The sequence below is a fragment of the Ovis aries genome, chromosome 13 (genome assembly GCF_016772045.2).
Source record: "Ovis aries strain OAR_USU_Benz2616 breed Rambouillet chromosome 13, ARS-UI_Ramb_v3.0, whole genome shotgun sequence".
Taxonomy (NCBI): domain Eukaryota; kingdom Metazoa; phylum Chordata; class Mammalia; order Artiodactyla; family Bovidae; genus Ovis; species Ovis aries.
Window position 1 is genome coordinate 42,985,006 of NC_056066.1, and position 26,934 is coordinate 43,011,939.

The 26,934-nt window shown below is 40.7% G+C and overlaps 1 protein-coding gene across 1 annotated transcript in view; it reads left to right on the plus strand.

Annotated features, from left to right (window-relative positions):
• The first annotated feature begins 7,170 nt into the window (after window positions 1-7,170).
• LOC121815985 (dihydrodiol dehydrogenase 3-like) overlaps window positions 7,171-26,934 on the plus strand; it is a 96,251-nt gene continuing 76,487 nt past the window's right edge. The window contains exons 1-9 of the mRNA XM_027976786.2: window positions 7,171-7,283; window positions 13,738-13,905; window positions 14,188-14,304; window positions 15,540-15,617; window positions 16,058-16,180; window positions 16,980-17,089; window positions 17,944-18,109; window positions 20,142-20,224; window positions 22,250-22,458. Coding sequence (XP_027832587.1) covers window positions 7,200-7,283; window positions 13,738-13,905; window positions 14,188-14,304; window positions 15,540-15,617; window positions 16,058-16,180; window positions 16,980-17,089; window positions 17,944-18,109; window positions 20,142-20,224; window positions 22,250-22,292 — 972 coding nt within the window. The 5' untranslated portion in view covers window positions 7,171-7,199 and the 3' untranslated portion in view covers window positions 22,293-22,458. Of the gene's footprint in view, window positions 7,284-13,737; window positions 13,906-14,187; window positions 14,305-15,539; window positions 15,618-16,057; window positions 16,181-16,979; window positions 17,090-17,943; window positions 18,110-20,141; window positions 20,225-22,249 lie in introns of the transcript that reaches the window.

Genomic DNA, 26,934 nt, shown 5'->3' on the forward strand with positions numbered 1-26,934 from the left:
GAAGTAAGTCAGAAAGAACAACACCAATACAATATATTAACGCATCTATATGAAATTTAGAAAGATGCTAATGGTGACTCTATATGCAAGACAGGAAAAGAGACACAGATATAAAGAACAGACTTTTGGACTTTGTGGGAGAAGGCGAGGGTGAGAGGATTAGAGAGAATAGCACTGAAACATGAATATTACCCTATGTGAAATATATGATGAGTCCAAGCTTGATGAATGAAACAGGGCACTCAAAGCTGGTGCATTGGGATAACCCAGAGGGATGGGATGGGGAGGGTGGTGGGAGGGGGTTCAGGACAGGGGGACATATGTATACCCATAGCTGATGCATGTCAATGTATGGCAAAAACCTTTACAATATTGTAAAGTAAGTAGTTTCCAATTAAACTATATAAATTAATTTTAAAAAAGGAAGCTAGGTATTTTTTTTAAAGTGAAAGAACCATCAAAAGAGGCTGAAAAGGCTAGGCTAGTGAGGTGGGAAGGACTGTTCTTAGAAGGCATGTGAAGTAAATGAGTGGAGGAAAGAAGAGTCCAATGCTTCCAAAGGGACAAGTAAGAGAAGACTGAAAAATGACTACTGGATTTGGCAGTTAACCCTGGCAAGGTCAAGTGCAGATTTGATAAGAGTGGTAAAGGAAAACCCTGAGTAGAGTGGGTTTAAGAAATGGCATGAAGAGACCAATGATAGAGTATACACAGTTTTCAAAGACTTTTGCTGTATTGAGGACCACAGAATTGAGCAGTTGCTGAAGAAAGTGGAAAAGGCTCCCAGTTGGGGGAGATGACCAACTGTCTCTGAGGTCAGAGCAATGATCTAGCAGAGAGACGAAAACCTATGATGCAGCAGACGGAGGTGGGTTGACTTGAATCACATCTGTATTAGTTAATTCTGCTGCTCCAACAAATGGCCAAAAATTTTGTGGATTGACACACCAATTTGTTAGTTTACATTTGTGGAGGTCAGAAATTCAAAATCAATGGGCTAAAATCAGAGGCCAGCAGGCCTGCACTCTTTTCTGGAACTTGTAGGGGGCAACCTATTTTGTCACCTTTTGCAGCCCCTAGAGAACAGGTCTTGTGTTGTTGGAAGAGGTTGTGTGCTATGACTAGAGTGTTCTCGTGACAGAACTCAGTTAGCCTTGGCCCTGGGTTGTTTGTGCTCCAAGGCCAACCTTGCCTGTTACTCCAGGTATCTCTTGACTTCCTACTTTTGGATTCCAGCTCCCTATGATGAAAAGGACATCTTTTTTTGGTTAGAAGGTCTTGAAGGTCTTCACAGAACCTTTCAACTTTAGCTTCTTCAGCATTTGTGGTTGGGGCATAGAATTCCATTACTGTGATGTTGAATGATTTCCCTTGGAAGTGAACCAAGATCATTCTGTCATTTTTGAGATTGTACCCAAGTACTGCATTTTGGAATCTTTTTTTACTATGAGGGCTTCTTCTTTTATTCTAAGGGATTCTTGCCCACAGAAGTAGATATAATGGTCATCTGAATTAAATTTGCCCATTTCTGTCCATTTTAGTTCACTGATTCCTACAATGTCCGTGTTTCCTCTTGCAATCTCCTGTTTGTCCACACCCAGTTTATCTGGACTAGAGACCTAATGCTCCAGGTTCCTATGCAATATTATTCTTTACAGCATCAGACTTTACTTTCACCAACAGATACCTCTACACCTGGGCATTAATTCTGCTTTGGCACAGCCTCTTGATTCTTTCTGGTGCCATTTCTCCCTCTTCCTTAGTAGCACACTGGGCACCTAACTGGCCTGGGGAGTTCATTCTTCAGTGTCATATCTTTTGGGCCTTTTCATTCTGTTCATGGGGTTCTCACAGCAAGAATGCTAAAGTGGTTTTCCATTGCCTTCTCTAGTGACCCACATTTTGCTGGAACTCTCCACCATGACTCGCCCATCTTGGGTGGCCCTGTATGGCATGACTCATAGTTTCATGAGTTACAGAAGACTGTGATCCCATGTGATCATTTTGGTTAGTTTTCTGTGATTGTGGTTTTCATTCTGAGGGCCATAGGATTGAAATTCTTGCTCCTCTGTCTGCCATGTGATGGATTTTCAAGCTTCCTGATGGGAGGGACTGACTGTGGGGAAAACTGAGTCTTACTCTGGTAGGCAGGGTCACGCTCAGTAAATCTTCTATCCAATTTTCTGTTGATGGGTGGGCCTGTATTCCTTCCCTCTAGTAGGAAAATCACTAGACCATTCACATATGACCTAAATAAAATCCCTTATTATGGTATAATAGAAATGATTAATAGACTCAAGGGATTAAATTGATAGAGTGCCTGAAACTATGGATGACATTTGTAACACTGTACAGGAGGTGGTGAAAAAACCATCCCGAAGAAAAAGAAATGCAAGAAGGCAAAATGGCTGTCTGAGGAGACCTTGCAAATAGCTGAGGAAAGAGGAAATGGGAAAGGAAATGAGTAAGGGAAAGATATACCCAACTGAGTGCAGATTTCCAAGGAATAGCAAGGAGAGATAAGAAAGCCTTCTTAAGTGAACAATGCAAAGCAATAGACTAAAACAATAGAATGGGAAAGACTAGATGTCTCTTCAAGAAAATTAGAGATCCCAAGGAAACTTTTCATTAAAGATGAGGACAGTAAAGGAAAAAATGGTAAGGACCTAGTAAAAGCAGAGGAGATTAAAAAGAGGTGCAAGAATACACAGAAGAACTGTACAGAAAAAGTCTTAATGACCTGGATAACCACGATGGTGTGGTCACTTAGCTCTAGCCAGAATCCTGGAGTGTGAAGTCTAGCCAGCCCAAGGAAGCATTACTATGAACAAAGTTAGTGGATATGATGGAATTCTAGCTGAGGTATTTCATATCCTAAAAGATGATGCTGTTAAAGTGCTGCATTCAATATGCCAGCAAATTTGGAAAGCAAAGCAGTGACCACAGGACTGGGAAAAGTCAGATTTTATTCCAATCACAAAAAAGGGCAATGCCAAAGTATGTTCAAACTGTTGCAAGTTGCACTCATTTCACATGCTAGCAAAGTAATGCTCAAAATCCTTCAAGCTAGACTTTAGCAATATGTGAACTGAGAATGTTTATAGGTTGGATTTAGAAAAAGTGGAGGAAGCAATGATCTAATTGACAATATCTCTTGGATCATAGAAAAGCAAGGGAATTCCATAAAAACATCTACTTCTGCTTCCATGACTACTTTAAAGTCTTTGACTGTGTGGATCAGAACAAACTGTAGAAAATTCTTAAAGAGATAAGAATAACAGAAAACCTTACCTGCCTCCTGAGAAACCTGTATGCAGGTCAAGAAGCAAAAATTAGAACCAGACATGGAACAATGAACTGGTTTAAGATCGGGAAAGGAATATGTCAAGGCTGTATATTGCCACCCTGCATATTTGACTTATATGTGGAGTACATCAAGCTAAGTGCAGGGTTGGATGAATCACAGGCTGGAATCAAGATTGATGGGAGAAATATCAATAACTTCAGTTATGCAGATTACTCCACATTTTGGGCAGAAAGTGAAGAGGAACTAAAGAGCCTCTTGATGAAGGTGGTAGAGGAGAGCGAAAAACCTGGCTTAAATTTCAGCATTCAAGAAAATAAGATCATTGCAATCAGTCATATCATGCGTGAGTGCATGCTAAGTCGCTTCAGTCATGTCCGACTCTTTGCGACCCTATGGACTGTAGCTGGCCAGGCTCCACTGTCCATGGGATTCTCTGAGCAAGAATACTGGTGTGGGTTGCCATGCCTTCCTTCAGGGAGTCTTCCTGACCCAGGTGTAGAACCCATGTCACTTATGTCTCCTGCATTGGCAGGTTCTTTACCAGTAGGCCCACCTGGAAGCCCATCCAGTCCCATCACTTTGTGACAAATAGATGGGAAAAAAATGGAAACAGTGACAGACTTATTTTCTTGGGCTCCAAAATCGCTGTGAACCATGACTGCAGCCAGGAAATTAAGACACTTGGTCCTTGGAAAAAAAAAAAAAATCCAAGACACACCTAGACAGCGTATTAAGCAGAGACATCACTTTGCCCACCAAGTTTCATTTAGTAAAAAATATGGTTTTTTCAGTAGTCAAGTATGGATGTGAGAATTGAACCATAAAGAAGGCCGAAGATTTGATGTTTTTGAATGGTGGTATTGGAGAAGATTCAGTCCCTCAACGGCAAGGAGAACAAAGCAGTCAATCCTACAGGAAAACAACCTTGAATATTCATTGGAAGGACTGATGCTGAAGCTGAAGCTCCAATATTTTTCACCCTAATGCAAAGAGCTGACTCATTGGAAAAGACCCTGATGCAAGAAAGACTGAGGGCAGGAGAAGAAGGGTGCAACAGAGGATGAGCTGGTTTGATGGCATCATTGACTCAATGGACATGAGTTAGAGCAAACCCCAGGAGATAGTGAAGGACAGGGAATCCTTGTGTGTTATAGTCCATCGGGTGCAAAGAGTCATACGTGACTATGTCACTATACAAGAGAATGCTTCATTTTCTGTCTTGGACACTCTTCCAACATCTTCAGAGACAGCCCATAGTGTCTTTGATTCTCTTATCTAATGCTCCTATCTTCCCACCTTCTCTTCGACTACAGCCCTCCCAGGTCCCATGTATAAGGACTCTGTGAATATACCAGAGTGATCCAGGTAATCCAGGAATATCTCACATCTCATGATTTTAATCACCTTTGGTAAGTAGTTTCCCGACCAGGTTCAGAACCTGTGCCCCGTGCAGTGAAAGCACAGAGTCCTCACCACTGGACCACCAGGGAAGTCCTAGGTTAAGAAAATTTTAGCCATATTTTCATCAGATACATTTTCTGCCCTTTTCCTCCTCTCTTCTGCTTCTGAAACCCCTACACTGTGAATGTTAGTATGTTCCATTCCCTAGTTAAGGTAGCATTCTTCTGTTTCTCCATTCCGGTCAATTATATTGGTAAACTATCAACGTCTATCTCATAGCTGATTTTTTCTCTGGTGTTTATTCTTATTGTTTCATTGGACACAAATTCTTCTCTCTTCTCTTTAACTTCCTCTCTCCCTGTGAAGTGAAAGTTGCTCAATCGGGTCTGACTCTTTGTGACTGCATGGACTGTACAGTCCATGGAATTCTCCAGGCCAGAATACTGGAGTGGGTAGCTGTTCCCTTCTCCAGGGGATCTTCCCAAGCCAGAGATCGATCCAGGTCTCCCACACTGCAGGCAGATTCTTTACCAGCTGAGCCACCAAGGAAGCATCCCTATGAAATTAGGTGAAAAACTTGTTTTGGTCTTGCAGGGGTGTCCATGTGTGGACAGGTCCCTGTGCAGTCCCTGTGCAGTCAGAGGATCTGGGGGCAGAGCTGGAGCTGATGTTGACAGGTCACCCCTTCCCCAGGGCATGCTGGCAGCTTGGTGGGAGGGGAGAGAGAGGTTACACCAGAGCCAAGTGTGAGCAGAGGCTTCTGTGCTCACTGGGTGTACCCACCCTACTGGACCGTGTGAGTCCCAAGGTGCTGGAGCAGAACTCTGATGGCTGGGTCCAAACTCATTCCATCCCTTATAAGTGTGCACTGCCCCGTCCAGATGTGTGTGTGTATGTTCCTGTGTGTGTTGCTCTGTGTGTGTGTGTGTGTATTCCTGTCTGTGTTCCTGTGTTGTTTGTGTTCATCATTGGGTACTTGAAACAGCAGGCAAAAATTTGCTCTTGGTAGATTTGTTTCTTGTCATGACTTCTTCATTAGTTTGCTTATCATGCTCCTAGTCCTGGGATCAGCCCAGCAAGAAAGCTAAGGGGGTCTCAGTCATTTCTGAGTCATCATCGTGCCTGGCCTGAGAATTGCTTTCTGATTCCGGTAAATTTATGACTGTTTTTTGAATGTCCTGTGTCCTCCAAAGCCACACCCCAGTTCTCTTCAGGGTTTTATTAATACATGGTCTAGTCTGTGTCTCCACCTTTATTCCTTTGTCCTTGAGTCCCTGTATGTATGTATATGTATATACATACATACATACATACATATACACATATATATATACATACATATATACTATACATGCATACATACATCCCCAGGTAGGTTGGAACATTGCACATAAGGTTTTCTCTGATCATTCTGGTTTGAGGGAGGCAACTGGAACTGATCAAGACTGCACTGCCCCAGGCAGGAGGAGGGTACAGGTGAGTAATATATGATGAAATTTTCTGTAATTCTGTTCTGGATTTTTCCTAGTTGCCTGTTCACTTTTTTTTTGGCTATAGATCTTTGTGTGACTGTTTTCCAGAGCTCCTATGAGGTTTTTCAGCTGCCTTCTCTTTCTTTTCTTGTCTTTCCATGGGAGATTTCCATCCTCCCATCTCACCATTTTGCTGACATCACAGCACATGTTAAATTTTATTTGTCTTCACAATATCCCTGTGTATAAGTGCATCACAATTTCCATTACTCTTTCCAAATTTGTTGTATTTTAATTTGTTTATAGGTTTTTCTTTTATGAATAATGTGGAACAGTTTTTAAATTATGTAAAATATGTGTCAGTTACATTATGAGAGTACTATTAGAGTTATATAACTAAGTACAGGTATGAACACTCAGAGTTTGCACACTGTACATGATATCCTAAAACTATTAATAATTAACCTCTAATAAGCACTTTGGCCAAATGTCTGGTTTCCATATCATGTTCAGGATTTCACCAGTCAGGTCTGTAAAGCATAATAATTTTGCTGGTGGAAAATGTAAAAAGGCAAATTTATTTTCATTTGAAGTTTTGATTCTTCATTAAAGGTTAACATTTTAAAAAATGCTTATTAAACACTTTTGGATTGTGTGATTTGTGTATTCGTGTATGTTTGTACTGTAAGACTGTTGTTTCAACTGACGTTTGATCAAGACTGGCTTTGTAATAGAAAAATAAAAAATATTTCTCTTGTGGAAGTTTCTAGTCTAAAATATAGTCAATAATTATTCAGCACATATCATCATTATATAATAGTGTTTTACTGCTAAAAAAAGAAAAAGCAAACAAGCTAATTGATTTCAATCCTGTTCTTACTCAATGGTTTAATCATGCTCCTCCTGCAATATATCTGCTAACATTGGATGGTGCATCTGGGGTGTTACCTTCCTGTTATTCTTAACCTGGGAAAAAAGAAGAAAAACATCAGTCTGCTTACTCCAAGGAGAAATAGGCAATGGATCCCAAAAGCCAGAGAGTGAAACTTAATGACGGCCACTTCATTCCTGTCCTGGGATTTGGAACCTATGCACCTCCAGAGGTAACAGTAGCAGTTGTAGGTCGAGATATAAATAGTAGTGGATGTAACATGAGTGAAAGGGACTTGGGTTGTCAAGCACTGAGCTCCTGTGTGACTCTGGGAGGATCACATCGTCCCACTAACCAGGCCAGAACCATGCCCTATGAAAGAGGAGAGAGCATTCAGTCTTCACTCTGTTTCAGGGTTATGAAACTGTGCTCATCTGTAGATTACTCTGGGTCTGGGTTCCCCTCCACTTTCCATCTCTTTCCCAGCTTGGCAGAAGAGGTGAGACTCGGCTGTCAAGATCACTGACTGTCAGCTGCTTTCCTTTGTGGGTGACTACAGTTGCAAGGTTTTTATGTATGTTTTATTAGTTCAAGAGCTCTTTCCTGCTTCCAATAATACATGACCCAGAGAAGTATTTGAGGTGGAAGGTCCTGAAGATGAGGTGACTGAAAACTAATGAAAGAGAATTGCTTTTCTACTGTGGGATATCTGCTTGGTGCCAGGCAAGAAGCACTCCAACTGCATTTTGCCTTGTGCTCCTGTTTCTGCTTGGAAACTTCTTCGGATGGGAACCTTAGTATCACTTGAGGGGATAAGATACAATCTTACAGGCCAGGTTTTGTAATGTATCCTGGGGTTTTGTAATGTGTTTTTATTAAAGTATGGTCTGCAGTGCTTGGTCATAAGAGGGGTTAGTGGACAAGTCTCTAGACTGGAAGCCAGAAAGTTTGCTGTCTATCTTGTCTTTAGGGTAGATGTGACAAGGGACTGGACTTATACTTTGAGGCTCACTATTCTAATTTATAAAATGGAAAAATTATTAAGAGACACTTTGCAGATAGAAGACAGAACTTGTTTACTTCATAAAGCACATTGGATTGAGGAGAGGAAGGGGACAGTGCTGTTACTGAAGCTCATGGGCTCATTCCCAGGTACATCCCTGAAAGTGAACATCACTCAGTCGTGTCTGACTCTTTGTGATCCCATGCACTGTATAGTCTGTGGAATTCTCCAGGCAAGAATACTGGAGTGGGTAGCCTTTCTCTTCTCCAGGGGATCTCCTATCCTGGGGATCGAACCCAGGTCTCCTGCATTGCAGGCAGATTCTATACCGTTTGAGCCACCAGGGAAGCCCATCCCCACATATCTGGGCATTTAAGAAAAACCAGAACTAGACACAGCAGAAGTCTGTTACCCCAATTTTCTACCTCCTTGAAATGAGAAAGATTCTGAATCACATAAAAAGAAATGGAATATTATTGAGCACTGAAGACAAAGTTAGTCCATTTGCAATCACAAGTGAAGTAAGCCAGAAATAGAAAGACAAATACTGTATGATCTCTTTGTAGGTGGAATCTAAAATAGTGGTACTCATAGAAGGGAGAGTAGCATTATGGTGACCAGAAGCTGGTGACAAGCCTGGGAAAAATGGAAAGATGTTGGTCAAGGGTACAACCTTCTGTTGTAAGAGGCATAATTCTGGAGACGTGATGTACAGCAAGTTGACTATAGTTAAAAATAACGGGCTATCTCTTGAGATTTTGTAGAGACTAGATCTATATCTTCTTACAAGCACTTCTAAAAGGTAGCCATGTGAGATGATGGTGTTAACTAGCTTGCTTGTGGTAATTATTAAGAATGGATACTTATATGAGTAAGTACAATCCTGAGAAATGCCAGGCTGGATGAAGCTCAAGCTGGAATCAAGATTGCTGTGAGAAATATCAGTAACCTGAGATATGCAAATGACACCACTATAATGGCAGAAAATGAAGAGGAATTAAACAGCCTCTTGATGAAGGTGAAAGTGGAGAGTGAAAAACTTGGTTTACAATTCCACATTTGAAAAACTATGGCACCCTGTCCCATAACTTCATGGCAAATTGATGGGGAAACAATGGAAACAGTGACAGACTTTTTTTTTTTTTTTTGTCTCCAAAATTACTGTGAATGATGTGTAGCCAGAAAATTAAAAGACACTTGCTCTTTGGAAGAAAAGTTATAACAATCTTGGACAGTGTATTAAAAAGAAGAGACATTACTTTGCCCACAGAGGTACATATTGTCAAAGCTATGGTTTTTCCAGTAGTCATGTTCGTGTATGGATGTAAGTGCTGGACCATAAAGAAGGCTGTGCACCAAAGAATTGATGCATTTGTCCAGTTCCATTCGTCTTTCTCAAGATTGCTTTGTCTATTTGAGGTTTTTTTTTGTATTTCCATACAAGTTGTGAAATTATTTGTTCTAGCTCTGTGAAAAATACCACTGGTAGCTTGATAGGGGTTGCATTGAATCTGTAGATTGCTTTGGGTAGTATACTCATTTTCATTATATTAATTCTTCCGATCCATGAACATGGTATATTTCTCCATTTATTAGTGTCCTCTTTGATTTCTTTCACCAGTGTTTTATAGAATTCTTTCCTTAATTTCGTTTTCTACTTTCTCATTATTAGTGTATAGGAATGCAAGGGATTTCTGTGTGTTGATTTTATATCCTGCAACTTTACTATATTCATTGATTAGCTCTTGTAATTTTCTGGTGGAGTCTTTAGGGTTTTCTATGTAGAGAATCATGTCATCTGCAAACAGTGAGAGTTTTACTTCTTCTTTTCCAATTTGGATTCTTTTTATTTCTTTTTCTGCTCTGATTGCTATGACCAAAACTTCCAGAACTATGTTGAATAGTAGTGGTGAAAGTGGGCACCCTTGTCTTGATCCTGACTTTAGGGGAAATGCTATCAATTTTTCACCATTGAGGATAATGGTTGCTGTGGGTTTGTCATATATTTATTGTGTTGAGGTATGTCCCTTCTATTCCTGCTTTCTGGAGAGGTTTTTTTTTTTTTTTAATCATAAATGGATGTTGAATTTTGTCAAAGGCTTTCTCTGCATCTATTGAGATAATCATATGGCTTTTATTTTTCAACTTCTTAATGAGGTGAATTACATTGATTGATTTGCAGATATTGAAGAATCCTTGCATCCCTGGGATAAAGCCCACTTGGTCATGGTGAATGATCTTTTTATTGTGTTGTTGGATTCTGATTGCTAGAATTTTGTTAAGGATTTTTGCGTCTATGTTCAACAGTGATATTGGCCTGTAGTTTTCTTTTTTTGTGGCATCTTTGTCAGGTTTTGGTATTACGGTGATGGTGGCCTCATAGAATGAGTTTGGAAGTTTACCTTCCTCTGCAATTTTCTGTAAGAGTTTGAGTAGGATAGGTGTTAGCTCTTCTCTAAATTTTTGGTAGAATTCAACTGTGAAGCTATCTGGACCTGGGCTTTTGTTTGCTGGAAGATTTCTGATTTCTTCAATTTCTGTGCTTGTGATGGGTCTGTTAAGATTTTCTATTTCTTCTTGGTTCAGTTTTGGAAAGTTGTACTTTTCTAAGAATTTGTCCATTTTTTTCCACGTTGTCCATTTTATTGGCATATGATTGCTGAGAGTAGTCTCTTACGATCCTTTGTATTTCTGCATTGTCCATTGTGATCTCTCCATTTTCATTTCTAATTTTATTGATTTGATTTTTCTGCCTTTGTTTCTTGATGAGTCTGGCTAATGGTTTGTCAATTTTATTTATCCTTTCAAAGAATCAGCTTTGGCTTTGTTGATTTTTGCTATGGTCTCTTTTGTTTCTTTTGCATTTATTTCTGCCCTAATTTTTAAGATTTCTTTCCTTCTACTAACTCTGGGGTTCTCCATTTCTTCATTTTCTAGTTGCTTTAGGTGTAGAGTTAGGTTATTTATTTGACTTTTTTCTTGTTTCTTGAGGTATGCCTTTATTGCTATGAACTTGACTTCAGGATCTACTACAAAGCCACAGTCATCAAGACAGTATGGTACTGGCACAAAGACAGAAATATAGATCAATGGAACAAAATAGAAAGCCCAGAGATAAATCCACGCACCTATGGACACCTTATCTTTAAAAAAGGCAAGAATATACAATGGAGAAAAGACAATCTCTTTAACAAGTGGTGCTGGGAAAACCAATCAACCACTTGTAAAAGAATGAAACTAGAACACTTTCTAACACCATACACAAAAATAAACTCAAAATGGATTAAAGATCTTTTTTGTTTGTTTGTTTTTTGTTTTATTTATTTATTTATTAAAAAAATTTTAAAATCTTTAATTCTTACATGCGTTCCCAAACATGAACCCCCCTCCCACCTCCCTCCCCATAACATCTCTCTGGGTCATCCCATGCACCAGCCCCAAGCACGCTGTATCCTGCCTCAGACACAGACTGGCGATTCAATTCTTAAGGCCAGAAACTGTAAAACTCCTAGAGGAGAACATAGGCCAAACACTCTCCAACATAAATCACAGCAGGATCCTCTATGACCCACCTTCCAGAATACTGGAAATAAAAGCAAACATAAAAAAATGGGGTATAATTAAAATTAAAAGCTTCTGCACAACAAAGGAAACTATAAGCAAGGTGAAAAGACAGCCTTCGAAATGGGAGATAATAATAGCAAATGAAGCAACTGACAAACAACTAATCTCAAAAATATACAAGCAACTCCTGCAGCTCAATTCCAGAAAAATAAATGACCCAACCAAAAAATGGGCCAAAGATCTAAATAGACAGTTTTCCAAAGAAGACATACAGATGGCTAACAAACACATGAAAAGATGCTCACATCATTCATCATCAGAGAAATGCAAATCAAAACCACAATGAGGTACCACTTCACACCAGTCAGAATGGCTGTGATCCAAAAGTCTACAAGCAATAAATGCTGGAGAGGGTGTGGAGAAAAGGGAACCCTCTTACACTGTTGGTGGGAATGCAAACTAGTACAGCCACTATGGAGAACAGTGTGGAGATTCCTTAAAAAACTGGAAATAGAACTGTCTTATGACCCAGCAATCCCACTGCTGGGCATACACACCAAGGAAACCAGAATGGAAAGAGACACATGTACCCCAATGTTCATTGCAGCACTGTTTATAATAGCCAGGACATGGAAGCAACCTAGATGTCCATCAGCAGATGAAACGATAAGAAAGCTGTGGTACATATACAAATGGAGTATTACTCAGCCATTAAAAAGAACACATTTGAATCAGTTCTAATGAGGTGGATGAAACTGGAGCCGATTATACAGAGTGAACTAAGCCAGAAAGAAAAACACCAATATAGTATACTAATGCATATATATGGAATTTAGAAAGATGGCAATGATAACCCTGTATGCGAGACAGCCAAAGAGACACAGATGTATAGAACAGACTTTTGGACTCTGGGAGAAGGAGAGGGTGGGATGATTTGGGAAAATGGCATTGAAACATGTATAATATCATGTAAGAAATGAATCACCAGTCCCAGTCTAGGTTCAGTGCAGGATATATAATGCTTGAGGCTGGTGCACTGGGATGACCCAGAGGGATGGTATAGGGAGGGAGGTGGGACGGGCGTTCAGGATTTGGAACTCATGTACACCCGTAGTGGATTCACGTTGATGTATGGCAAAACCAATACAGTATTGTAAAGTAAAATAAAGTAAAATTAAAAAAATAAAATAAAAATACAGACCAACACCGTCACCATCAAAACAACAACAACAACAAAAGAATTGATGTATTTGAACAGTGTTGTTGGAGAAGACTCTTGAAGTCCCCTGGACAGCCAGCAGATCAAACTAGTCAATCCTAAAGGAAACCAACCCTGAATATTCCTTGGAATGACTGATGCTAAAGCTGAAGCTCCAATACTTTGGCTACTTGATGTTAGTGACAACTCATGGGAAAACACCCTGATTCTGGGAAAGATTCAGAGCAAGAGGAGAAGGAGGGGACAGAGGATGAGATGGTTTGATGGCATCATTGGCTCAAAGGACACGAGTCTGAGCAAACTCTGGGAGATGGTGAAGAACAGGGAAACCTGGAGTGCTGCAGTCCATGGGGTTGCAAAGAGTCAGACACGACTGAGCAAGTGAATAACAAGAATAACTTATATGAGAATATCACATCGTACACCTTGAAAAGATACAGCTTTTTTTTTTTTTTTTTGGTATGTTTTTGGGTGTATTCTGTGTTGCTTTACTGATAGGTAGAAGTCTCAGAAGCTTTCGCCTTGGTTCTTGGTACTTTTACCAGGCACCTTGTAACTTTGCTCCTTTTGCTTCAGACACCTCCCATTATAAATCATATTCATGACTACAACATTTTGTTGAGTCCTTTGGGTTCTTTCATCAAATCCCTGAACCTAAAGGTGGTTTTGCCGTCCTCTGATACCAGCAATCAGCCACTGATCACCTGAAGTTGAAGGGTTCCTGGGTAGTGTTCATTTAATTACTTATTAGGAATGTTAAGGGAAACTGTCATGGGTTCATCACTATACATACAGAACTAACCAAAGACATAGAAAAAAGTTGACTCTTGGGAAGATCAAAGCTTGTGCCTAGCAATATCTTATGTGGGTATTCAACTTGTACCTTTGTTGCTTATGTAGGTTGCTAAGAGGGAAGCTCTGGAATTCACCCCATTTGCTATAGAGATTGGATTCCGCCATATTGACTGTGCTCATGCCTACCAAAATGAAGAGGAGGTTGGCCAGGCCATTCGAAGCAAGATTGCAGATGGCACTGTGAAGAGAGAAGACATATTCTGCACTTCAAAGGTACTGTGTGAAGTTGTCTGTGTGTGCACGTGTGCAAGTGATTGTGCCCAGGTGACAATTATATAATAGGATCCTTTGGTGAAGAGTTGTTGGCTGAACTATGCTTATTGGTATATTCCTAAAGTATTAGAGTTCCCTGATGGTTCAGTGTTTAAAACTTGGTGCTTTACTGCCATGAGCTTGGATTCCATCGTTGGTAGGGGAAGTAATATCACACAAGCCTCAGAAAAAAAAATTACCTTGTTTATTATTAATGCAACTTTCATTCTTTAACTTCTGCAGCTTTGGTTAACTTCCCTTCGACCAGAGTTGGTCCGACCAGCCTTGGAAAAGTCACTGAAAAATCTTCAACTGGACTATGTCGATCTCTATATTATGCATTATCCGCTGGCTCTGAAGGTTAGAAATTTGTGTGATCACATCAATGTTATACCTTGTGTTAGAATGCGTATCAACTTGCATGGATGGTTGAAGAAAGATTTGTCTTAGTAGGTTGAAAGGATGATTACACTAGAGTAGAATCCCCCAAATAATTATTTGTAATCATCTTTTTACTGAGTTTTTTGAAAGGAATTAATAATCTGAGGCTCTGCCTGAAAAACTAAAGGAAAGAGAAATCAGCCAGTTCTGCACGCAGTCCTTGTTATGACTCCTGAGTGTCGGGGGATTTCATGAACCAAGAGTTTGGTGCAGCTGTGGTGAGCATGACACTGCCTTACGTTTGAACATGATGAGTTAATCTTGTCTTCTACTCTTTCAAGTTGAGGAGATTTGGTGGTGCTTCCTCTGGGTTAGTTAAATCTCTTAACTGTATAGGAAGTTGGGAGACATGGCCTACACTCCTGCCTGTCTTCACGATGAGGTTTGTAGACTGCACTTAGCCATTAAGAATGGTGGTTTACTTAGAACTCTTGGTTTCAAGTTACAGAAATAAACTCAAGCTATGTAATGCAAAATCGCTTAGTGGACTATGTAGATGGCAAGTCCCAGACACAGAGAGTTTTGAGGATTTTCAGCAGTGTTCAGAAATGTCTCCTTTCTTCTATCCCTTATCAAGACACTACTCATGATTTACTTTATTTTTTACTGAACATTTTCCATTGGAGGCAAATATAACCTTGGGGCAGTTGAGGCTCATGGTCACAAATATTTGAGAGCATGTGTGGATCATCCACATTCCATATTCATCTAAAGACAGCCTTGCTGATTCACATGCTTGCCCTAGGGCACCTGATGCTCAGAGGGAAAAGAAAGTCTGATATCTAGCCATATGAAGACTACAATTTTTATTCTGGAAATTATGTCATGTAACTTACTGCCATTTCCAGCCCGAAAAGGCATTTCAAAATTGGCAAGTACAAGGAGCAGACAAAATTCAGAGAAGTCAGTGTGAGTCCCTTTTAGGACCTAGAAAAATTGTATTTATTACAACATATATTGAGTATAAGAGATTGGAATAAGCTTCCTTCCTGAAGGTATTGCTGACAACTCCATATGTGCAAATCACTTTGCAAATATTAATTTTTAGAAAGTTGTGAAGCTACCTGATGGAGGTTTACTCCCTGGTGCCTGGCAGCCTGTAAATGCAGAGAAATCATTTTGTGACATGTCTAAAATGACTTCTTCTATTCCAGCCAGGGGAGGAATTATTTCCAAAAGATGAAAATGGAAAACTGATATTTGACTCAGTGGATTTCTGTCGCACGTGGGAGGTGAGTCCAGGGAGGAGAGAACCAAAGGAGGAGCCAGAAGAGGGGGAACCTCCTTCATTTCTTCCACCTGTGAGAATGGGCTGTGGACCATCAGACTCAGCAGTTCATGAATCTAAGGGCATGGATGCTGGGGTTGTGGAGAGGAAACCATTGCTGAAATGTTCACAGAGAGGAATGGAGGAGGAGAATTTGGGGCAGTGTAGACAGGTGTCTTTTTCCTTCCATGTGATATATCTTTTCTGTTTTTTTTTTTTTTTTTTTAAGGTGGGGGCAGTAGTTTTTCTTTTTATAACATGACCTTCTTCCTGATTTTTCTTCTTGATAGTCAAGAGTAATTCTTGATGGATGAGTGTGGTTACTGGTGGTTTTCAGCATTTATTCTTATTCTATTGCCCATTCCAAATGACTGTTCATGACTGTTCACCACCCCTCCCTCCCAGGCCCTGGAGAAGTGTAAGGATGCAGGGCTGACCAAGTCCATCGGGGTGTCCAACTTCAACCACAAGCAGATGGAGAAGATCCTGAACAAGCCAGGGCTCAAGTACAAGCCTGTCTGCAACCAGGTGAGCAGCTTGGCTCATCTCCCTCCTGCTCTTCAGAACCTCCTTCTTGCCCAGGAGCCAGATGTCTGTCTGTCCTCCCCTGCTGTTCATCTGACCTTTGCGGGTCAGAGGATTCTAGAGTGAAGAGCCTGTCTGTATGGTGTGAGTAGAATCTGTAGCAGTATATCTGCTTGACAGTCTGGGTGGAAAAGGTGGGATGCCTTCCTTCTAAATTTTGGGTAGAATTCAGAACTAGAGGAAGGAGGCATTTCCCTGAGATGAAAGGATAAGCAGATGGAGGGAAAAGTGCCCTGAAGAGAACTGCATACAGGAAGGAAGATGATAAAAACATGGAACCAGAAGTAAATTAATAAAGATTCACAACAGCTGAGATGGATTTTAAGGGTTTGTGTGGGGTTCTGATGTCTGAATTCTTGGTCTAGATGTCTCAGCATTTATGAGTCTTAAACAGGGAGCATAGTTCAGAAAAATGTGTTGGAGGTGATGAAATTCATCCAGGTTAGAGGATGAAGTTAAAGGCTCAAGATGATACTAGTAATATATGAAATATTTACTCAGGAACATCTACTGAAATGTAGAGCACAGCTTTTGATTACTCAGTATTTGACTGGTTCTCCCATCCATGTCTATCATAAAATTAACTGTATAAATACACTTTTCTCTGTAAATGTTGACATTTCCCATTTTCATTTAATGTTCTAGTCTTTCCTTTAGTCTTTGAAAACTTTTAATCTTTCTCTGTCATATTAATATTGCCTTTGCATATAATCTGATACTCTTCTTTTTGGGCATTCTACAGGTGGAATGTCACCCTTATCTCAACCAGAGCAAACTGTTGGATTTCTGCAAGTCACATGAAATCGTTCTTGTTGCCTATGCTGCTCTGGGATCCCAACGAGTAAAAGAATGGTATTGAATCCTAATGAAGACATCAGGAGTTTCCTTGAAATTCAATTTTTGATGAAACAATTTAAATAATACAGCACTCAGATAACTCTCATAGGCAGAGGGGAGAGAGGGGTGGGTTGAAATTAATCCTTCTCTTTTATCTTCCCATCACCCAGACAATTTTTCTACATTGTATTAGCTTGTAGACTTATCAATAAGAAATGCCTGCATTGAAATCTACATGTAATCACCCAGTTGAGACAAGAGACACAAGCTGATGTCATGATTTACTTATTAACTAATGAACACATTTGTAAAAACAGATGTTGCAAGCCTCACTTAACTCATATCTAAAATTTGGATAATATGTAACTGCTTGGTATATCATGATAGAAAACATTTCAATTTGAAGCATTTCTGTGAACATCCTGGAAAAATAATGATGAAATGAACGTCTCTTATTTTTGAGACTACTCAATTTTTATCAATACCTTAAAAAGTGAAATTTAAAAAGAATTCTTGGGCTTTCCCTACTGTTTCTCTATTCATGCCCTTGATTGCAGAAGAAAAACAACCCCTGAGAATTAAAGAAAATAATCCACAATTTGGCATTTGTTCTCAACTGAATAATGCATCTGAATCACCTGCAGAGCTCTGTAAACACAACATGGGAAGTGACACAGTTGAGATTCTGATTCAGTTTGTCTTCAGCTCAGCTGTGGAATTTGTATCTCTAATAATATCCCAAGTGATGCTGATGCTGACGGTCCCTGGACCTGACTTTGGGAAGCACTGGTCTGGAGTGGACCTACTTGGTCTGTTTGAAAAGCCTCCTTAGAGACTCAGCTCCTCAGCATTTCTGAAATTCCTTCCAGGGTGAACCCAAACCACCCCGTTCTCCTGGAGGACCCGGTTCTCTCTGCTATTGCTCAAAAGCACAAGAAAACGGCAGCTCTGGTTGCCCTTCGCTACCAGATACAACGTGGGGTTGTGGTTCTGGCCAAGGGTAACAACAAGAAGTGGATCAAAGAGAACATGCAGGTGATGAGCAGGGCTGTGGGCAGAGGGTTCCTAAGGAAAATATCTTAGTTTCTCTTTCAATTGATAAAATTGCATCATGTGATTTTTCTTAGACTGTTTGAACTGCTCTATCAAAACACTACAGGCTGAGTGGCTATGAAAAAAATTAAATTTGTTTCTCACAGTTGTGAAACTGTAGGTCTGAGATCAGGGTACCTATGTGTTTGGGTGAGGGTTCTCCTCCAGGTCACAGGCTTCTCCTTGTATCTTTACATGTTGGAGGGGAAACAGAGCTCTCCCAAGTCTCTTATATGAATATGATATTCTTGAAATCTCATTTGTGAGGGCTCTGCCATCATGACCTAATCCTTCTTCAAAGGCTCCATTTTTAACACCATAATGTGAATTTGGGCGCACAAAAATTTTCTTTAACTTCCAAAGCCTTGTGGTTTTATTACTATTTCCCTGAATACTAATAGGCTTTCATCTTCATACATTTAATTTTTTTGAGTTTCTGTCTTTGTGAAGTTCCTCTTAATGACTTTGTCCACTTTAGCTAGGTTATTCCTCTTTTTATGTATTTGTAGAGTTGGACATGACTGAGTGACTTCACTTTACTTTTCACTTTCATGCATTGGAGAAGGAAATGGCAACCCACTCCAGTGTTCTTGCCTGGAGAATCCCAGGGACGGGGGAGCCTGGTGGGCTGCCGTCTATGGAGTCGCACAGAGTCAGGCACAACTGAAGCAACTTAGCAGCAGCAGCAGCAGGAGACCATTATTGTGCCCTTAACTGTGCAGGAAACTCTCCCCAGTTTCAGGATTTAATGTGGAGTTCATTTATGTATCTGAATCTGTGGTTTGAAAATGAGCCTGCACTCAGCTCAGCTGTTGTCCTCTAGGCTGGGCTCTTTTGTGTATTTGCAGTTCAGTGCTGAGCAGCTCAGAAGTTCTGCTCTAACAGGTGGATGTGGCTCTTGTTAGACGAGCCTGAAGACTTCTCTGTATAGTTTTTATTGCCTAGAATAAGGCAACTAACCTAATCTTCTTTTCAGCACAGTGATATGATTCTCAGTCAGTGAGTGGGGAGAAAAAACCTCTTCCTTTGGGGTCACAAAGAGTCGGACAAACTAAGTGACTGAATAACAAAAACAACTGTCCATTTCCACGTTTTCCTTGTCAACTCTGCCACATATCAAGTGTCCATAAGTACAATTCTGCCCACTCTTGTCTATTTAACTATTTCTGTACTGTGTTACTGAAGTAAAAAATAAGTTTTGCTTTTTAGTACGGTACATTCTTTTATTTTAAGGATGTCTTGACTGCTTTTGACTAGCTCTTCTCTTATTTAAAATTTAGTATCACTATACCAACTTCCACAACAGAATATGTGTTTAAGTCTTTGGTTCATGTTGCATTGAAACAAGAGATCACTTTGGAGAAAATGAATTTCTTTACAAAATTGAGCTTTCCATTTCTTTGTTATGATGTGAATTTTTAATAATTTGTTGTTCCTTGATGTTTAAACACTTCTCATAACTTTCTCCAGGAAAGTATATACATAAAGTTTTCTTTTAGATCCAATCATAGATAATGAGTAGTTTGATATCAGATTGCTGAACAGGCTTTCTCAGGGGAGCCTCCTTCCCACATTGCTTCAGCCAAATGCTGTCACCCTTAGGGTGTGTTGGGGAGAGGCAATCAGTCTAATGTCAACTCAGGTATAGGTATCAAGTTAGGAGTGTCTAAAAGCAGTGTGTTTTGGAAAAAAAAAATGACTTCAGATTTCTTCTTTTTTTGTCTGAAGTAATTCACTTAGAAAGACAAGCAACTGATGCACTGTAATGTTTGTGAGGTGGACAGAGAAGGAGAAGGTGTGGGAAGGGAGAGGTGAGAACTCAGCAGAAGGTCCCAGGCTTGTTCATCTGGAAACTGAGGACAGACATGGCTTCCCTGTCTCCTCTTTGTGTCTCCATACAGCTGGAAAGTCCTCCAGTCCCTGCGGGAGGCCGGCTGCTTGGGGGAGAGGTCAATGTGATTCTTCTTCCTTCCAGGTGTTTGACTTTGAACTGACTCCAGAAGACATGAAAGCAATCGATGGCCTCAACAGAAATATAAAATATTACGAATTTCACCTGTAAGTGACTTGCTGATGTTTCCCACAAATATTGTTTTCTGTAGTAGGCAGGTCAGCAGGAGAGCTTAGCTTTTTAAAAGCTTAAATCTAGGAAAACAGTGCTGATTTCTAGAGTAGGAGTAAACCAGGGGCTTCCTGCAGACTTCAGACCAGAGGTTTCTTCCAGGGCTCTGTCTCTGACCAAGGGGAATGTGATGGGGCCCAGGCCAGCCCATCAATAAAATCACTGAGTTGACATCCTGGTGAATTCACTACTTTGTACCCTTAATCCCTATGCCTGGTGTACCTCCTCTCAAGGCTGAGGGACCCAGGTAACACAGAGGGCAAGGTGCCTGCAGCCCTGTATTCTTTCAGGGTCCTGTGAACATGTTTAATCTCTATTTCTTTCTACATCATTGGAAAATTATTATATTAATAATAACTGTATAATAATGAATCCATCATGAATTGCATTCAAGTTTTGTTGTTATTTAGTCAGTCATTTCCAACTCTTGGAAATGGGCTCTTGGTGGACTGTAGCCTGCCAGGCTCCTCTGTCCCTGGGATTTCCCAGGTAAGAATACTGAAGTGAGTTGCCATTTCCTTCTTCAGGGGATTTGCTGAATCAGGGATCAAACCCATGTCTCCTGCTTTGCAGGTGGATCCTTTACCACTGAGCCATCTAGGAAGCCTGCAATCATGTTAACCCCAACACAACTATAAAATGTATTGTAGATGTTTTTTAATGGAGGAGGGTCCTAGAAAGGCCAACATCCATCAGTGCTATGATGTCACGTGGGCCTGTCCAACCCTGTCCCCTAAGTGTCTGGTGGACATTCTCCCTTATGGGCATTTCTTCACCAAGACACCATCTACTTCCTACAAATCGATCTCTTCACTGCCCTTTCTTCCCTATTACAACTCCCATGTCTTCATCCTTGTTGTCTCACAAAACTGATTTACAAGTAGATCTTGAGCTTAACTGACCCTCCAGTGAGTGACTGTTTAGCAGGACACACTCAGGTAAGATCATCTGGGTTTCTGTGGTTTCTTGAGTCAAAACTCACACCATTGTTATATTTGTCCATTAGGGGTCCATCCCCTGGGGAACCCCTACCATCTTGACTTTGATTTAGTCACTAACATTGAATTCCAGCTGCCCAGTTGCTGCAGGAAGATGTCAGGGTTGAAGGGACAGAGGACTAATCATACAGGGAAATGTTGGAAGGGAATTTAGAGAGAAGGGAATACCAATTATTGGTGAAACGAAGATTTCGTTTCCAGTGAAAGATTTCAAAACTATCCCTATTGTTTTTATAGCAGCTATCATGCTTCTGATAAAAGACATGATAATTGAAAAAAAGGTGGATACTTACTTTTCTGTACTCTGTTGTGGGCTCAGGTAATGACCTGAGCCAGGCTCCTGGTACTTGGAATTGCTCAGAATGCACTCTTTAATCAATCAAATTTAAAAAGACAAATTCTGAAAAAAAAGTAGAAACACAGGAAAAATGAAAAAAGCAGTAATAGTAATTACTGCATAACCAATGTTTGACTAAATTAAAGAGGTAATAATCCCGCTTTGAACTGTGTGATTATTCAGGTGCACATGCTAGCTCTTCTATAGATGACAAGTTCCTTAATGGAGGTGCTCTGTATTTTTGGAGTGCTCAGTATTTGCTTATCCATGGATGTGTGGAAAAGGGCAGCTAATTTGTGCACCTTTTCATCAACTAGGGACCGAAGAAGTTCTCCCTGTGTGTGAAATGGCCTCCACAGTGAGCTCTAGGTCTTGTGCTCTCATATAAACTGTAACCTGAGTCCAACTACCTGTCACCGTGGAGTGGAGATCACACATGAATGTTGGGACTGGACGTGCAGGTGCCGTGTGCACATGGAGCAGGCACCTGCAGGTGTGCTTGTCAGGGGAGAATGAGGAACGTGTTTGTAGATTTAGAGTTTTAGCCCATCCTGACCACATTCACAGAATAATGTTCTCTATGACAACATGGCTGATTTAATAAATGAATCTTTCTTCTCTTTCAGTGGTGTCGGTCATCCTGAGTTTCCATTCTCTGAAGAATATTGACTCTCACCTCTCACCGTGGTTCTTTGAGAATGTTTTGCTTCTAGGGCAGTGAAGATATTTGTAGTTTGTGAAGGTGCTTAAATGAAATGTCTGAAACTTTGAAAGCTTGCTTTTGCTTTTAAAACATTTAACACTTTATGAAACAATAAAGACTTCAAAGTAAGAATAATTCTATTTTTCTGATAATTAAGGTAATACATACAAATTACACAAAATTAGGAAAAAGAAGGCAAAGGATTGAAAATCAAAATAAGCTGTGATTAACCGTTTTAATAATACTTCTGTGCATTTTTCTGTGCAAATGTGTGTGATTTTTTACTTACACAGAGAAGAAATCTTCAATCTACAGGTTGTATACTTATTTTTTAGCAGCATAATTATCCCGGTAAGCTAAAAATACCATTTACAAATTCAGCATTATATTTTGCTTACTGTAAGGGAGCAAATTTTATTCATTTAACTTCTTAATCATCTGCCTAGAAATTGTTTTATCAATAGATATTAATTAAAATGAGAAATTCTTGAGTTAATAGTCTAGTGGAGGCTGAGACTGTGAACAAAATCAGGAGTATTTAGCTGTTAGAAATGGGCAAGTGCCTGTAGGAGATATTTCTACACCATCTCTCCCACTTCTGTACAGCTGTTGGCCAGAGGAGCCAACTACACTTCATCCCACACAACTTCTCATTTGTACAAGAAAGAGCCTTGAAACATAGAGATTGTGCTCCCTGCATTTCTCTGGAACCGAAAATGCTAGTCAAGGAAGTAGGAGTATTCATGTAACATTTAGCAAGTCAGCTGATGTGGGTGGAGTTTTGTGAGGTGGGGACAGAGGAGTTGAAGAGAAGGCCAGAGAGCTGGTGGGGCCAGGGGGTCTGTGCCATGTAGATTTTTGACAGGACTTTACTCTGAGAGAAATGGAGAATTACATTTTGGGTTTTGAGCATAGTAGTTACATGAGCTGATGTTTTTAAAAAAAGTCACTCTGTAGAGGAACAAGATGGCAGATGAGTAGGTGGACGTGGAGTACATCTCTCTCCTCGGATACATCAGGAATACACCTTCAGACACGGAAGTGCACACAGAACACCAGCTGAGAGCGGACAGGAGGACCGGATCAGCGGAAAAGAATATATGGAACCACACAAAACTCTGTAGGGCAAAGGAACTAGAGGGAAAAACTGGAGTGTTAGTAGGACTGGACCTGCCCTCACCGTGTGGGGAAACTGAAGCAGGGGTCCAGTCCCCACAGCGGGGCAGTTGTCTGAGTCAGAGGAGAAACATTTAAGGCTGAGTGTGAAACAGTTGATCTGTGGCAGCCTGAATAGAATGAGAAACAGACAGTTCTTGCCACAGCCATACACACCCTGGACAGGGATGCAAGTCCCCTAGAAGGCACAGTGGCTGGGAGCTGGAGCTTAGGGATTGTGGAGCAATCCCAGGGCAAGGGCTGCTGTGGAGAGACAGATGAAGGAATGTGAGGGAGGAGACTGTGGTGGGAAATGCCAAGTCACGCATAGGGGATGGAGCCATCACCATAGCCTCTCTCTCCCCACACACCAGCATGGGTAGCTGAACAATAGAAAGGCTGACCCATTGAGCTCCTAAGGCAGGGACCTACAGAGGAGGACCCCACCCGGAGTGCCCCTTTAAGTGCCTCATGTGCTGATTTACAGAGTAGGACCCCACCGTGGGGCGGGGTGTGGCACAGGGAAGGGGGGCCCTCTATGTGCCTGATGCACGGAACAACAGGAAAGAACCCCAGGCAAAGGAGCCCTCTAAGTGCCTGAACAGGCGGAGCTATGGACAAAGACTAGCCAAAGAGGCCTTCTGATCGCCAGGTACCAGAGGCTTGAAAAAAGACTCTGATAGGGCCAATACTTCAGCGGCTCAGGCAGTCTGTTTCCCTGCACATTTGGTGGCACCATGGTCCCCATGACCCAAGCACCTCTGCTACCTTCATGTTCAACTCTCACTGGGGCAGAACTGTCACAGGCAAAAAAAAAAAAAAAAAAGTCTTGTGTCTACACACATGGGGTCCCTTTGGTAGTGTCCAACTCTGTGACCCTGTGGACTGTGGCCTGCCAGGCTTGTCCATCAGGAGGTTTTCCAGGCAAGAATACTGGAGTGTATTGGAAAATACTGATTGCCATACCCTTCTGGAGCACTATATTTCCTGATGCCCTAGCTGCCAACTCCCCTGAGTACTGGGTGCTGCCAGAACCCCTGTGACCCAAGGAGCTACACCACCTTCACACCTGGCCCTCTCTGAGACAAACCCAGGTTCTCCAGGACAGCCTCAGGAGCAAACCCCAGTGGACAACACACATGCAGAGGTGGAAATAAAACCACAATTGAAACCCAGGGGCAGTGTGTCTAGGGAAGAGGACCCAAAACCTTCCCACCAGCTGTATAAGTTGCAGATTAAATCCACACAATCAGCTATGCAGACTCTGTGTCTATGGAATATATAAAAGGACATTGAGAACTCCCACAGGAGAAAACGCACTAGTTCTGATAGCTGTTGACATTGGAGGCAAGAACACACAGGAGTCAGAACAGATTAGAAAATGAATTGCCCCCACAGCAGGTCCAGAGACCAGCACAATGTTGGGGGGGGGTGCATCCTAGGGAGGTGAGGTGGACTGTAACTCAAAGAGAAGGAAAAGATCCTGACAGCAGTGACTCAAGAAAAACAATTATTATTCTTGTTTTGACCTGCTGTATAGTTTCTTATGGATCTTTTTTCTTTTTTTTTTCTCCCCCCCATCCCCATTGTAGTTGTTGATTTTATTGGCACTGTGAAATCTAATTAATCTTTCAAGTTTTTTTTTTTTCAATCACACTTTTTATTGTTGCTATAAACCTCTGCCTTTATGTTGGGCCTTTGCAGCTCTGTGGAGTTTTCTTTTACGTTGTTTTGTTTTTTCTTTCCTCTTCCTTTTTTTTGTTTTTCTCTTTAAAATTTTTTTAACTTTAATTTTTAAAAAATCTTCCTGTGTTTGTTTTTCCTACTGTTCTTCCCCCCAGCAGTTAATCTTTAATATATATAAATCTTTTTTATCTACTTCTTTTTAGCTTCGCATATCTATTCTTTCTTTCTTTCCTTTCCTGTCAACATATTTGTTAGTTTTTTTTTTTTTTTTCCATTGCTTTATTCCCCACTTGGCGCCTTGCTTTAGTTTTGTTTTCCAGTTTGTGCTTTCGTTAGTTTTGTTCTTAACTGGTAGATATCATTTTTGGTATCCTTTGTTCTCCAGGTCAGTTGATTGTACTTTATTTTTGTTGGACTCTATTGATTCTGCTTATGGATGTATATGTACGTGTGTATATTCCATCATTTTAATTATTATTTGCCGATTTTGTAACTCCCATTTGTCTGGAGTTCATCTTTGGTTTCCTATTTTTGAGTATGTGCTTTAATCTCTGCCATAACATCTGGAAGTTCACGGTTCATGTATTGCCGAAGCCTGGCTTGGAGAATTTTGAGCATCACTTTACTAGCGTGTGAGATGAGTGCAATTGTGCGGTAGTTTGAGCATTCTTTGGCATTGCCTTTCTTTGGGATTGGAATGAAAACTGACCTTTTTCAGTCCTGTGGCCACTGCTGAGTTTTCTAAATTTGCTGGCATATTGACTGCAGCACTTTCACAGCATCATCTTTCAGGATTTGAAATAGCTCCACTGGAATTCCATCATCTCCATTAGCTTTGTTTGTAGTGATGTTTTCTAAGGCCCACTTGACTTCACATTCCAGGATGTCCAGCTCTAGTTGAGTGTGAGTGATCACACCTTCGTGATTATCTGGGTCGTGAAGATAATTTTTGTGCAGTTCTCCTGTGTATTCTTGCCACCTCTTCTTAATATCTTCTGCTTCTGTTAGGTCCAGACCATTTCTGTCCTTTATCGAGCCCATCTTTGCATGAAATGTTTCCTTGGTATCTCTAATTTTCTTGAAGAGATCTCTAGTCTTTCCCATTCTGTTGTTGTCCTCTATTTCTTTGTATTGATCGCCGAGGAAGGCTTTCTTTTCTCTTCTTGCTATTCTTTGGAACTCTGCATTCAGATTATTATATCTTTCCTTTTCTCCTTTGCTTTTGCTTTTCTTCTTTTCACAACTATTCGTAAGGCCTCCTCAGACAGCCATTTTTCTTTTTTGCATTTCTTTTCCATGGGGATGGTCTTGATCCCTGTCTCCTGTACAATGTCATGAACCTCTGTCCATAGTTCATCAGGCACTCTATCTATCAGATCTAGTCCGTTAAATCTATTTCTCACTCCCACTGTATAATCATAAGGGATTTGATTTAGGTCATACCTGAATGGTCTATTGGTTTTCCCTACTTTCTTCAATTTCAGTCTGAATTTGGCAATAAGGAGTTCATGATCTGAGCCACAGTCAGCTCCTGGTCTTATTTTTGTTTACTGTATAGAGCTTCTCCATCTTTGGCTGCAAAGAATATAATCAATCTGATTTCAGTGTTGACGATCTGGTGATGTCCATGTGTAGAGTCTTCTCTTCCAGATGTTCAAGCTGGTTTTAGCAAAGGCAGAGGAACCAGAGGTCAAATTGCCAACATACACTGGATCATCGAAGAAACAAAAGTGTTCCAGAAAAACATATATTTCTGCTTTCTTGACT